The sequence below is a fragment of the Nannospalax galili genome, unplaced genomic scaffold, assembly GCF_000622305.1.
Source record: "Nannospalax galili isolate Female #2095 unplaced genomic scaffold, S.galili_v1.0 scaffold530, whole genome shotgun sequence".
NCBI classification, from domain to species: Eukaryota; Metazoa; Chordata; class Mammalia; order Rodentia; family Spalacidae; genus Nannospalax; species Nannospalax galili.
In genome coordinates, this window is record NW_008328331.1 from 44830 (window position 1) to 60140 (window position 15311).

At 43.3% G+C, this 15311-nt stretch overlaps 1 protein-coding gene across 3 annotated transcripts in view; it reads right to left on the bottom strand.

The window, feature by feature from the left end:
* Positions 1-15311, bottom strand: part of Pigl (phosphatidylinositol glycan anchor biosynthesis class L) — an 89687-nt gene that overhangs the window by 7229 nt on the left and 67147 nt on the right. For 2 of the 3 annotated variants that reach the window (XM_008823557.3, XM_008823486.3), the window contains exons 4-6: positions 12266-12333; positions 6416-6447; positions 4569-4702 (exon numbers count right to left, since the gene is read on the bottom strand). In XM_008823557.3, the coding sequence (XP_008821779.1) occupies positions 4569-4702; positions 6416-6447; positions 12266-12333 (234 nt within the window). Of the gene's footprint in view, positions 1-2779; positions 2898-4568; positions 4703-6415; positions 6448-12265; positions 12334-15311 lie in introns of those variants that run through there. The other variant, XM_008823635.3, reaches the window with a different exon arrangement.

Below are 15311 nucleotides of genomic sequence, written 5' to 3' on the forward strand. Positions count from 1 at the left end.
CTAAAACAAAGACCTCTAGATAGGCTGACTAGATTCATCAGATGGACAAGTAGTGGGGAATGGCTGGGGGTGCCAAAAACACAGCAGACAGTAGCAGGGATATCAGAGTATAAGGGCTCTAGTGTGGGGAGGGAGACTAAGGGAGGGTGCTACCTGGGAAGTGGGTATATAAATAAATAAAAAATAATTTTTCAAGGCATAAAAATTTGCTCCTTAACAATTAGTAGATGTGAAAAACATTACCACTGAAATCCACCTGATGACTTTATATCCATGCTCAGATGCCAAGGAGCTCAGAAAGTAACCAACTGTGACTAGTAATATATAGAGATTAGAAATGCCTGTGCAAACATCTTAATGTCAACTGCATTGAAAATGAATTATTCTGTATGAAATTGTGTATTTTAATAATGAAAATGGAGATCTTTTTTAAAGGTTAAAATCTCATTTAATTTTTTGTCTTACAGGGTTTATACGAGTACAATATTGTATAACTGTATTAATTCAACTGTAAACCTAAAAATTTACAGCCAATTTTGAAAGAGACACATCTTAGCTCTGGAAATTGTTATTGAATATGTCAATGCTGTTGTAATGAAAAGCCTCTTCTAATTATATGGTTATTAAATAAATAATTTTAAAAAATGGACAGAAGACTAATTGTGAAACATTTAAATATATATATTTCATGTAAAACAAGGCCAGGAACTTTGAAGACGGAAGACCATCTTGTTCTACACTTATGCAAGGGCCTTGGGATAGAAGATCTAAACAAAACATTTACTACACTGATGTTATAACTAACAGTCACACTTTTTCCATCCACCTCCATTCTCCTAATATGTTGATAACTGATTAGTTCTAGTTGTAATTAAATTGTTTATATTTCACTATAAAAAGATATAAAGGGATGGCAAAATGGCTCAAGGGTGAAAACGCTTGCCATACAAACTTGACAACCTGAGTTCAATGCTTGGATCAATTCTAGAAAGTTATTCTCTGACTTCCACATGTATGCTGTGGCACATGTATACACACACACACACGCACACGTGCACGCGCACACACACACACACACACACACACACACACACACGTGATAAATAATGATAAAGGAACTCATTAATCTAGTAGGTAGTATAGCTGAGATTCAAGCCCAGAGCCCTCTAACTGACTCTAGCTAGAGCCTACACTTTTTTTTGGGGGGGGAGGTCTTTTTGAGACAGGGTCTCCCTGTAGCTCCAACTGTCCTGGAACTCGCTATGTAGACCAGGCTGGCCTTGAACTCACAGAGATCTGCCTGCCTCTGCCTCCTCAGTGCTGGGATTAAAGGTGTGTGCCACCACACCTGACTAGGGCGTGGAAAGATGATTCAGTGGGTGAGAGCACTTATTGTTCTTCCATAGGACCTGGGTTCAGTTCTTAGCACTCATATGGCTGCTAACAGTCATCCTTAACTCTAGTTCCAGGGGATCTGATGCTGTCTTCTGTTCTCTGTGGGTATTGCAGGACATGGGTACACTCACATACATGCAGGCAAAACATTCATACACATAAAATAGAAATAAATAAAAAAACTTAAAACCACATTAATTTATTTGTGTGGATGTATGTGTGGGGGTATACATGTGCTACTGCATGCATATGGAGGGCTTGGGGGCAAGCACCTTTACCCACTGAGACATCTCACCAATCCTACATTCTTAATCATTTTGCTCTACTTCCTCACTTAGCACAAATGAGTGTTTTGTGTGAAGCAGGCTACAGCACTATGTCTAAAGTTCTCTGAATTAGATAGGCTGGGAAGTATAAGGAGGAGGAATGGTATATAAGTATAGGATGGCTTTTCCTTCCCACTCAGTGCGGGAAGCATATATTATCTTGTTATTTAGACATAGACATAGTAAAGCTTATGCCTATAGTCCCATCACAGGGGAGGCAGAGACAGGAGGATCCCTGGGACTTGTTGGCCAGCTAGTCTTGCTGAGTTAATGAGCGTCCAAGTTCACTGAGAGATCCTGTCTCAAAAAATAAGGTGAAGAGCATTGAGGAAGACACCTCACATTCAACCTTTGGCTTCTGCACATACACACAAATATGTGTCTATACTCACACACACTTGTGCACACACAGACACACACAAACACCACATACACAATTATAGAAGTATATTTACTGGATGAGTCAATATTAATTATAGAAGGAAAATGATATAAAAGTTAAACACAGCTGGGCATGGTGACACAACATTAATCCCAGCACTTGGGAAGCAGAGACAGATAGATCTCTGTGAGTTCAAGGACAGCCTGATCTACATAGCCAGTTCCAGGCCAGCCAGGAATACACAGTGAGACCCTGTCTCAAAAAAACTAAATACAACTTAAATTCCATCACTCAGAAGGAATTAAATTATAAACCAACAAGAGGACTACATGTTGATTACATAATCATTTCTCATTGTTTTTAATAGTTATGTTCTATGAAGCCACTAAGCCTCTGGTACAGCATTTTCATCAACTCATCAGCGTAACCTTGTTTTATGTGTGTTTCTGCTTAAAAGCACTGTGCTTAATGGCCAGTAGCACTGTATGGTACCTCTTGTACTGAGGGACATTAATTAGCTTCAGCACTATACCGTAACCAGTTTAAACAGCAAAATAACAAAAAGCATAAAAATGAGAACATTTCCAGGACAAAATATACTATTTTGTTAAAAAAAAAAAAAAAAAAAGAGAGAACAATGTGGCACTAAATACACCATGAAAAGGACAATTTTTACAGTGTGAGAGCTGAGCCACAAGGCAGTGTTTTCTTGTTCAGTCTTCCTCTGGGAACAGGACTGTGTATCAGGCAGCTCAAACTTTCAGTGCTTTGTGAATGCCGATATCTGTAAATGGCTACAAAGGCAAGGCTGGTGTTGGTTTTGGAGTTACAAATGAACTCTGCAAGTAGATACATTCACAAATATGAAACTGAAAATAGTGAGATCGATCAATATTCACGTTTGTAAATTCTAATGTATCTCCTTAGGACTTCGAAACAATGGGAACTATAAAGGAATATTTCAAAGGAAATTAATAGTACTTTTTTAGAGAGGTTCTCGCTCTGTAGCTCTGGCTGGCCTGGAGCTTGCTATGTGGACAAGGCTGGCACCCAACTCACAGAGATATGTCTGCTTCTGCCTCCTGAGTGCAGGGATTAAAGGTGTACACCACCACATCCAGCTAAAATTAATAGTATTCTTTAAAGACTGACAATTTTTAAAAAGCTAATCTTTCTAGTTTAAGAGATTTAGAAAAGAGTAAAACATGAATAGAGGGATGTGGAGGTGGTTTAGTGTTTAAAGCTCCTGTTGGGCAAGTGTGAGGATCAGAGTTTCGATCCCTAGAATTTACACAAATTCTGGGCGGGCCTTATAGCCTGCCTACAATTCCAGATAGAAACATCCCCAGGGCAAGATGGCTAACCAGCCTAGCAATATAGGCAGGCTCTGGGTTCAGCTAAGAGTCCCTGCTTTGGTGAAATAAAGCAATCAAGCAAGACTCCCCAAATCAATGTTAGGCCTTCAACACACATGTGCACTCAAACATATATAAACACACACAAACACACTCATGGACACCACACACACACATACCCATCTAAAAAATACATGATTATAGCCAGACCAAAATAATAAAAAACAAAAAATAGCTGGCTGTAATAATCAATGCCTGTAATCCCACTTGGGAGGCTGAGGCAGGAGGATCAGGCATTCAGGGTCAGCTTAGGTTACATGAGACTATGTCTCAACCCCCTCCCCCAAATTAATGAATTATGAAAGCAACAATAGAGAATTATTTCTGCTCTACATGGAGTCTCAACAGCTAGCAAAGTACTTCTTAGTAGGTATAAATATTTATTGTAGAAAATAAAGTTATGCAAAAAAGTGTGTATGTGTATATATATAAATTATCTTCAGTTCTAAAAATCAGCTCTCAGTTTTCATTCATGTGGTGGACCTCAGTCTACTAAAGCTTGTATCTAAAGACAGTCTGGAGTGATTCTCATCAACTCACAGTCCCCCCGAACTCTAATGGTTCTCAGAATCACCTGCCCCACTGCCAGCTTATTTTTTTCTTTTTGAGATTTATTTTATGTGTATGTATGTGTGCCTGAATGTATGTATGTACACCATTGCATGAAATATCCGTGGAGGCCAAAAGAGGGCATTGGATACCGTTACTGGAATTACAGATGGTTGTTAGCTGCCATATGGTACTGGGAACCAAACCCAGATCCTCTGCAAGAGCAGTCAGTGCTCTTAACCACTGAGCCATCTCTCCAATAAAATAAAAGTTTTATTTTATTGATGCTTTTATGTATTTCTGAGTTTCCTAAAATTTTGTAATCAGAACAGAAGTCGAAGTCATTGAAAATTTATGCCTCTCAGGTCTAGCTGGCATAGTATAACACTCAGGGCAGATGCTGAGCTTCTTGGAAAGTGTTCCACAGAAGCTGAGTTTCGAGGAGCGATCTGAGGAGGATCTGAGGGGATCTGAGGTTATCCAGGAATTTATAATCCTCACCTTCGCCTGTGCCACTTCTTTCCTGGTGAGCACAAAGAGGACATCCTGAGGATACAGCAGAGACCAGGGCAGATCCAGGAGGGAGAGATACTTCCGCAGCACATTCACAGACTGAAGCATGAGGACTGAACACCCTGGGTAAAAAGGGGACAGGGAGACATGAAGGGCTCTGCTGCTCCCAGCCAGGAGTTCCCTTGAGCACCGCATCCCCTTTCCAGTGGTTCAAGGAAGGCAGGGTGGTTACTGTTCAGTTGCCAGGTACCTTATGGCACCAAAGCTGCTCTTTGTTCAGAATTCTCCCAGACAGGAAGAATAAAAGGGCCACAGGAGGCCTCCTCCCACTGTGTCCTAGCAAGAGGAAGTGGGCTGCTTAGGTTGGAATCTGGCCACCTTTTGTAAGGGTGAGGGCAAGATGATGGACACAAGAAGTTCTGGGTTGGGAGGCCACAGACCTGTTTTTAGATCTGCTCTGACAGGAGCTGGGGATGTTGGCTCATACCTATCATCCTAGCACTCAAGAGGAAGAGGCAGGTGAACTGCCATGAATTTGAAGTGAGTCTGGGTTACATAGTGAGTTCCAGGGCAGGCCTTCAGAGTAAGACCCTGTCTCTAAAAATAATAAAAATAGGGGCTGGAGAGATGACTCAGTGGTTAAGAACACTGGCTGTTCTTGCAGAAGACCTGGGTTCAAATCTCAGCACCCACATGGCAGCTAACAACTGTCCGTAACTCCAGTTCCAGGGGATCTGATAGCCTCTTCTGTCCTTCCAGTTCCAGGGGATCTGATAGCCTCTTCTGTCCTCCCAGGGCACTGCACAACACAGGTGCACTTACCTACATGCAGGCAATACACACATATACATAAATAAAAATAAATAAAATATTAAAAAAATAAATAAAAATAAAAAATTGACATGCAAAGTCCCTTAACTTCTCTGCACCTCTGCTTTCTAGTTGATAAAATAGTATTGATAGTGTAGGGCCTGCCATGTCAGGATAGATTTAAGAATCAAATGGAATATAGCCATGCTCCAAAGTCCTGACAGCTTATAAATAGGTAAGCCCATGCAGAAAAGGGCACATACTACTTATGTTTTCATTTATTGGATCTCACGTTACCTTCTGAGGTAGGACAGATCAGAAACTAGCTCAGAGAAGTAAAATAGGATGTCCTGCAGCAAATGGCCAGCAAGGGACTAGGCCTTTCTAGGGGATTAGGGAGACTTCCTATTGCAAGCACATCAGTCCACCAGGTACTTGGCAGGCACTTATAACCTGGTTAATTAATTGGGTGGTGGGAGGTGGGGGTTTGGATAAACAGACTAAGAAAATACCAGTGTGGAAAAGAACTGCCTATGCTGTGAGAAAACCAGACAGGGCACTGGGCAATGGATACAATCTGAACCTGACAAGCACCCCCAACTGAGTGAGAAGAGTGGCTGCCTTCCAACCCTTGCACAGCTAGGGTCTCTTTGTGTATATAGGTGTCCCTTAGTACCCCAGGGCTCCCGTAGATACTACAATTATAGATGCTCAGGTCTTGCTTATAAATGACAGTATTTACATAGAACCTACCCATATTCTCCTGTATACCTTAAGACATCTCCCTAATACAATGTAAATGCTATGGAAATAACTGTTACATTATATTACTGGTGGACTAATAAGGAAAAAAGAATCTCCACATATTCAGTACAGGTGCTATTTTTTGACCCTAGTATAATTTTGATCTGGCTGTTAAATCCATAGATACAAACCCATATATATGAGGGGCCAACTATACATGTAAATTTCCCCAAGAAGTTTCTTAGAGGGATAGTAACTAGTTGCAAAAGGAACAGCCTTACCTTTAGGCAACTTCCGTTCTGAGTGCAGTGCCCTGGAGGAGGGAGATGACAAGCATGAGAGGGTAGCAGTGGCCTGCTCCTTTGTATAACAGGAGGGGCTTCAGAGGAAGGCCTGCAGGGCTCTAGCCCATACCACACACAGCCAGGCTCTCCAGGGCTTCTACAGTACAAATCACCATCCAAATTCCCAGAATTCTATACTTCTGGCTACCACTGAAAGGACCAGAGTGGGCATTTCATCTACAGACAGCTAATTCATAAGCTGGTCTATGGCTTATGGAACAATCTGGCTCAAGTTTTTCCCATTAGAGATGAAAGAACTATCTTGGATCATTCAAAAATTTTCTCTTGAAGCTAGGCATGGTAGCACATGCCTTTAATTCCAGGACTCCGGAGGTAGAAGCAAGTGGATCTCTGTGAGATCGAGGCCAGCCTGGTCTACATACCGAGTTCCAGGCCAGCTGGGGCTATAGGGAGACCCTGTCTCAAAAAGACCAAAAAAAATGTTTTTTCTTCTTGAAACTATGCGAGTATGGTTAAAAAAAATATTTTAGGGGCTGGAGAGATGGCTCAGCAGTTAAGAACACTGGTTGTTCTTGTAGAATACCGGGGTTCGAATCCCAGCACCCACGTGGCAGCTAACAACTGTCTGTGACTCTAGTCCCAGGGGATCCGACAGGCTCTTCTGATCTCTGCAGGCACTGCACGACACAGGTGCACTTACTTACATGCAGGCAATACACACATACACATAAAATAAAAAATTAAAAAAAATTTTTTTAAATGTTAGTTGATGTTTCTTCCCTGATATTTCCTTTTTTCTACTGACCTCCCTCACTCCCACCTTCTGAGCTCACTGCCCTGAAAGGAAGGATGGGGTAAGTCCAACATTAATGATTGGAATGCTTCCTGCTGTGTTGAAAAAGCAGACAAAGAAGGAGGGGTGAGTAGCCTGTCTACACATGCACACATATATGAATAGGGACTCTTGGAGCAGGAGTTAGATGGGAGAAATTGAGAGAGAGTTGATAAACTCATGAAACTGACTTCCTGTCACACCCTGAGGAGCAGAAAAATTCATGAAATTGGTTTCTGAGATTGCTGGGCATGCTGTCACACACCTTTAATCCCAGCACTGGGGAGGCAGAGACAGGCAGGTCTCTGTAGGATTGAGGCCAGCCTGGTCTACATAGCAAGTTCTGAACCAGATGTGGGGCTACAGGGAGAGCCTGTCCTAAAAAGGAAAGGAAAGGAAAGAGAAGGAAAGGAGAGGAGGAAGGAGGGGGAGGGGAGGAAAGAAAAGGAAAGAGGAGGGAGGGAGGAAGGGAGGGAGGGAGGGAGGAAAGGAAGGGAAGGTGGAAGGAAGGAAGGAAGGAAGGAAGGAAGGAAGGAAGGAAGGAGGAAGGAAGGGAAGGAAGAAGGAAGAAAGGAAAGGAAGGAGGAAAAGAAAGAAAGAGAGAGAGGAAGGAAGGAAGGAAGGAAGGAAGGAAGGAAGGAAGGAAGGAAGGAAGGAAGGAAGGAAGGGGGGAAAACGTTGGTTTCTGGGACCCTGAGAAGGAGATGGCTTATCCTGCACTCTGGGTAGAGCCCTGTGGATAGTCTGACTTTGAGGTGGGTATCTTATTAGGGTTTCAAACAGCAGCAGCTTCCCCCACTCCTCAACAGGGACCCGTGGACTTTGGATTTTCAAGCCTGAAAAAGGGAACTGAGACGATAAGCACCTTGGCCTTTGAAGTCAAGGGAAGAAGATTCTTCTAAGAGGCAGCCTGCCTTTCCTCTGATCTCCAAAGACAAGATAAGCAGATCCTGCCTGTTAATCAGAAATTTTAGGAGCTGTTTAGCACAGCAGCTTTTCCTTTATCTTAAGAGGACAAAAAAATAAACACTTCCTGACCCAGATCCTGGCTGGCAGACAGAATGGAGCCAGGTTTACAAGCCCTGCTTTTCCTGCTCCCCGCTTGATTTTTCCCACCCCCCCTTCTGCACCTGAAGCTCCCATATATAAGCCCCAGCTCACAACCCATGGGCTGACATTTTCACTTCCCCGAGGGGAATGTGTCCCGTGCGAAATAAAGCTCTATCCCCCTAAGAGTTTTACCTGTGTCTCGGTGCCTCATCTTCCATTCGATCGTTCTCCCACAAATTTTTACCTATCATATATGTGCTGGATAGCTTTAGTCAACTTGACACACTTGGGTTGAGGGAGCCTCAATTGGGGAACTGCTTCCATAGGACTGGCCTGTGACCATGTCTGTGGGGCATCTTCTTGATTGTTGTGTGATGTGGGAGGGTCCAGCCCACTGTGGGTGGTGCCACCCCTGGGCAGGTAGGCCTATGTTATATAAGAAAGCAGGCTGAGCAGGGGCCAGGGGAGCAAGCCAGTAAGCAGCATTCCTCCGTGGTCTGTGCTCCAGCCCCTGCTTCTAGGTTCCTGTCCTGAGTGCCTATCTTGGCTTCCCTGATGAACTGTGACCTGGGAGATGTAAGATAAAATAAACCCTTTCCTCCCCAAGTTGGTACTGGTCAGAGTATTTTGTCACAGCAATTGAGACACAAACTAGAACAGTATACCAGGACAGAAGTATTAGAAGCACACACCTGAGAATCATACAAACCTCACAGCTTTGGAGGAACAGTACTGAACAGGTATGGGAAGGGAACCCTGGAGACAAGGACACTGAGGGTCCTTGAAGGAGAAGAAAACCAGGAAGAGGATGAGAGGTGGCAAGAGAGACTAGAGATGGGAGGACCAGCCAGTACCAGCAAGTCAAAGCAGCATTTTGATAAGTGACAGGAACAAACGCCATAGGTGAGGATGAAAATGAGTCTGATGGATTTAGCTGGAAGAGAGAGTGGAGAATGTTTTAGCAGATGGTGGGTATGTCCACATATTGCTTTAGCTGAAGTGCAGTAGCCCACTTTAGTGTAGAGAGAGAACTCAAAAATTTTGAGAGCCTCTGGCACTCCAGTATCTTCTGAAGAAAATGGTCATAGGCAGGTCTGCAAACAGTTGCAGCCCGGTGTTCTCTGCCCTGAACAAAGCCTTCCCTGTGCCCCCTTTCAGTGGTGACTAGAGCAGGGGTTGAACCACCAAGTCTACCTCAAGTGCCCTGGCCACCTGCCTGCTTAGGTGCTCCTGGTTAGTTTTCAGTAGACTGAGCTGATTCTTTCTCTGGTGCAGTTGAATACCTGGGTACAAAGTCACAAAGCTCAGGGTGTACCTGGAACGAGGCAGAGCCCTGTTCCTTTTCTAGTGGAACAGCCGGGTCTTACAGCTCAAGGCCTTAGAATCAAGTGGCTAGAAAATCCACTCTTGGGATGCTTCACTTTTCCTTGTATCTTTGCATGAAAATATGCATTTATGCCTATTTATGCCAATTTGGCTGTGATTGGTTCACTTAAAATTTGCCAGGAGCACCTAATGGCCATTTCCACAGGTATAATAATGTGTTGTTAGTTGCATTAGGTCCACTCATATTCAAGAATGGCACACCCCACATTACAGTCAAAGGTACACATTTTTGTGGTGGTAATAGAAAAGTAAAGCATCCAAGGAGAGGACTTCCCAGCCACCTGATTATTCTAAAGCCTTGGGCTGTTGGATGGGGTGCTGGAAAACTGCCCCTTTCCTTCCTCAGTAGCTAGGCCAGGCCCAGCACACTGCTGATCCAAGTCCCAGCAGACTGCTTCACTGGAGGGCAGGGAATGTGGTCTGTGTTCGTTTGATGCTAAATCACTGAACATCTTTGAGGTTCCATTTTTGGTTTCAGTGGTAAAATGAACATGAATATCAGTAAAATAGGATGGTTCTAAAAACATGCTTTTTGAGATGGCCATTGCTATATAGCATAGATTGGCCTGAAATTTCAAATCTTCCTCAGTATCCCAAATTCTGGGATTATGAGCACACCCAGCATAAGAACTGGGATTTCATATTATATAAATATATCTTCTCCAGAGAAAGACTGGAAAGTCTACAACATCTGTAATGGAACATACAAAGTGAGTGAGAAGGAAGACAGAACTGGGTACACAGAGCCATAGAATCTACTCCTACAAGTTTGTAAATTTGGTCTTGCATGTTTCTGTGGCCAAAGTAAGGATGGAGATAAAATCACTTACCCAATTTATCCAGGGGATAAAAATAAAATTCAGCTTTTAAGCTGGGTATGGTGGTGCACACCTGTAATCCCAGTGCTCAGGAGGCAGAGGCATGAGGAACATTACAAGTTTGAGTCAGTCTGGTCTACCCAGCAAGTTCTAGAACAGCCAGGACTACACAGGAAGACCCTACCTCAAAAACAAAAAGTGTGTGGGGGCTGGAGAGATGGCATGCTTGTTAAAAGCACTGGCTGCTCTTGTAGAGAACCCAGGTTTGATCCCAAACACCCACACAGTGGCTAACAACCGTCCGTAACTCCAGTTCTAGGGGAATCTGACACCCTGTTCTGATCTCTGCAGGTATCTCATGACAAGGGTGTACTTACATACATGCAGGCAATACACTCATACACATAAAATAAAAATAATAAATAAAAGAAAAAAAACTACATTAAAAAACAAACAAAAAACCCCATGGCCAGGCGTGGTGAAGCACGCCTTTAAACCCAGCACTCGGGAGGCAGAAGCGGGTGAGTTCAAGTCCAGCCTGATCTACATAGTAAGTTCCAGGTCAGCTGGGGCTACAGGGAGACCCTGTTGCAAAAAAGACCAAAAACCAAAAACAAACAGAAAAGACCCATCCCTCTTGGTTGCTGGGAGAGGGAGATATTCTCTTCAGTGGTGTGGCCACTGGTAAGGTGTTCATGCTCCTGTAAGTAACCCTGATGAAAGTGATTGGGTCAACCCTCCCCCAAAAAAGAAAGAAAGAAAACTAGTTGGGAAGGGGAAGGAGGCAGAGGAAATGAGAGGGGGGCAAAAGAGGTCAATGGGATGAATATGATCAAAATATATACATGTATGAAAATGTCATGATGTGGTCCTTGGTCCAGACTCCTATATTAAACTTCACCCACCCAGGGATCAGAGATCATTGTGGAAGAGGGGGCAGAAAGATTGTAAGAGCAAGGAGGAGGTGCAGGACTATATGGAAATAAAGTCCTACAAGCTCCTGGGACCTTGTACATATGAAACTACAACAATGGTATCAGGATGCACAAGACCCATGCAAACTCAAGCAGACAAAAACTCAGCATAGAACTGGGGAAATGGATAGCAGGCCCTAATCTTAGCTGAAGAAATATTGGCAACTGATTACTGCTGGGTGAGGGAGAGCCGATCTTCCTAAAGTGAGGGACTCTAGATAGGCTGAGTAGACCTCAGTAGATGAATTTGCACTGAGGAATGTCTGGGAACACTAACTTGAGACAATAGGCCTTAACACAAATGACAGAATGTATGAATTCCAGTGGGGGGGGCCTATAGGAGGGTGCCAGTGGGTAAGGGGGTATAAAGGTGATTAAGATTGAGATGTTCTGTATGAAATACATAAAAATTCAATTAAAAAATTTTAAAGTCATGCTGAAATCCATTATTATGTATATGATAATAAAAGTTTAAAAATAATATGCCTATATAATGCTAACTAAAGAAAAAAAATCTGAAAAAAGACCCCTAAAAATAAAAATATTAAAAATTATCTGCTTGGGAGGCAATCATTCCTAGGACTTGTGAGAGCATTCTCACAAAGAGGATGTGGTAAGATGTGAGCAACAGGGCCAACAAGAGCCACATGGTAACAGTAGAAAGTTTCCTGGGGCTCAGCTGACCAGGAGGAAGGTGTTTTAGTAACTGTGACCCCTGAGCAAATGGACAGCCCCTCTCCCACCTCCATCACCCAGAGAATCATACCTCACGGCTGTGTACAAAGCAATGTGATTGCTGTGACCACTGACTCCCCGTGCATCAAAAGTTACCACCTGCAGAGAGACGGGAGGAAGAACTCACTCAGGGCCGCCTGGATGGTTTCGCTACTGCCTCAGCTTCAAAGAAGCCATCACCATTCCTCTGGGAAGGAGAGAGCAGAACCCTGAAACTTCTCAACTTCTAGAACACCTGAACTGACTTCTGAGACGCTCTATGGTGTATAACTATAACTTAGGCTGATGGCAACATGCAGACTATTGTTGCTGGTTTTAGGGTTTACTCTTGTTCTGGCAGTACAACAGAGTGGAATTAACCATGACAGAAACTTATGTTCAGAATATCTTTGTGTGTGTGTGTGTGTGTGTGTGTGTGTGTGTGTGTGTGCGCGTGTGTGTGTGGGGAGTGCCCATGGAGGCCCAAGAACAACCTCAGGGTTTTTCCTCAGGAGCTGTTCACCTTGTTTTTGAGACAGGGTCTCTCATTGACCTGGAACCTGCCAATTAGGCTAGGCTGGCTGACTAGTGAGCCCTAAGGAATCTCCCTACCTCTGCCTTCCCAGTACTGAGATAACAAGCACACATTACCACGCCCAATTTATTTTCACTTGGGCCCTAGAGATCAAACTCAAGTCCTCATGCTTGCAAGGCAATACTAAGCTGTCTCCAAGGCTTAGAATCTTTGTTGCATGCTGAGAATGTACCTTAGTTGGTACAGTGCTTGCCTAGCATGCATGAAGTCCTGGGTCTGATCCTCAGCTCTGCATAAACTGGGTGTGGTGGTCAATTCCTGTAATCCCAGTTCTTGGGAGATGGAAGGAGAAGAATCAGAAGTTCAGTGTTATCCTTGGCACATAGTGAGTTCAAGGCTAGCCTGGGATACCTGAGACCAAATCTCAATAGACATTTGTTGCTTATTTGCTTGGGCATTTATTAGCACATTTATTTTCCTGTTTGGCCACTGCATAAGCTTTGTTCAGCCTGATTTGCTGGGGTTTCCTTATGCCATACCATGAGTAGAATGCCCTAGAGTTGAGTTCGAGTGAGAAGCCATTCATAGTCTGCCTCTGGTTCCATCTGCACAGATATCTTGAACTGCTTATTAACTATAAGCTTTGTATAGATCCCGACATTTCATTTCTGCACAGATGGCAGATGTAAAGGAAAACCAAAGCACAGTTTGATTTTGGGGTGGGGTGAGATAGGGTCTCTCAAGTAGCAAAGGCTGCTCACTATGTAGCTGAGGATGACCTTGAACTCCTGATTATCTTGCTTCCACCTCCCAAAGTGCTGGGATTACAGGCATGCAACACTATGCTCAGCTCTATAATTTGAATAATAATAATAATAATAAATAATAACAACAACAACAAAAAAAAAACAACAGTATGGCCAGTGAGATAGCTCAGTAGGTAAAGGTTTTTGCGAGCAAGCCTGACAACCTGGAACCTACATGAAGGTGGAAGCAGAGAACCAACTCTCAAAAATGCCACACTGTGGCATGTGTGCACTCACATGCATGTGCACATTTGCACGAGTGCACACACAGAGAAACAAATAAATGTAAAAAGAAATCTAAAAACAGTGTGAATAAAAGAATTGAAGAAAACAAAGACTCAGGAAAGGGACTAGTATGGTTGGTAGAGATGATGGGGAAAAGAGGGCTGTCGCTAACAACAGAAAGGGTCACAGCATGGATGAAGGGGCTTGGAACTGGAACTGGGGTATTCAGGGAAAGGAATCACTCTTGTTCTATTTTTCTTTTCTTTTTAAAAAATATTTTATTTATTATTTTTATTTTATATGTATGAGTGTATTGCCTGCATGTATATGAGTGCACCCCTGTTGTGCAATGCCATGGAGGTCAGAAGAGGGCTTCGGATTCCCCTGGAACTGGAGTTAAGGATGGTTTCTAACCACCATGTGGGTGCTGGGAATCCAACCGGGGTCTTCTGCAAGAGCAGTCAGTGCTCTTAACTACTGAGCTCTCTCCAGCCCCGTTCTTTCTATTTCTATTATGATGATGATTTTTTTTTTTTTTTTTTTTTGGTCTTTTTGAGACAGGGTCTCCCTGTAGCCCCAGCTGTCCTGGAACTCATTATGTAGATCAGGCCGGTCTTGAACTCACAGAGCTCCACCTGCCTTTGCCTCCCGAGGGCTGAGATTAAAGGTGTGCGCCACCACACCCAGACCGGTGATGATTTTTTAAAAAAATATTTTATTATTTTATGTGCATGAGTGTATTGCCTGCATGTATGTGAGTGCACCCATGTCATGCAATGCTGCGGAAGTCAGAAGAGGGCTTCGGATTCCCCTGGAACTGGAGTTAAGGACGGTTTGTAGCCGCCATGTGGTGCTGGGAATCCAACCTGGGTCCTCTGCAAGAGCAATCAGTGCTCTTAACCGCTGAGCCATCTCTCCAGCCCGTTTTTTTTTGTTTTTTGGTTTTTTTTTTTTTTGAGTCTCCTATAGCCCAGGCTTGCCTTGAACTCTCCATGTAGCTGATGCTGACCTCACATTCCTGATCTCCGTCTTTACTTTCTAAGAGATGGACTTACAGGCATGTACCAATACACCAGGTTTAGCCTTTCTATTTTTAAAAAGTATTTATTATTTTTATGTGTATGCATGCATTGCCTGCATGTAGGTAAGCACACCCATGTCATACAATGCCTGCGGAGGACAGAAGAGGCTGTCAGATCCCCTGGAACTGGAGTTACAGACAGTTGTTAACTGCCATGTGGGTGCTGGGATTCAAATCCGTGTCTTCTGCAAGAATATTCAGTGTTCTTAACCACTGAGCCATCTCTCCAGCCCCAGCCTTTTTATTTTAAATTGTAAAAGTCATGAGAGTTGGGATTTGTTCTTTAGGTGTACCATGAAGAGTTAGCTCCAACTCAGGTGAATTCAAGGTATTCTCAAGATAGTCTCTTAATGACAAAGAGGATTTTGTTGTGGGAATGGTCCTCCTTTGTTAAAACTATGAAGCCTTTCTTTCTTTCTTTCTTTCTTTCTTTCTTTCTTTCTTTCTTTCT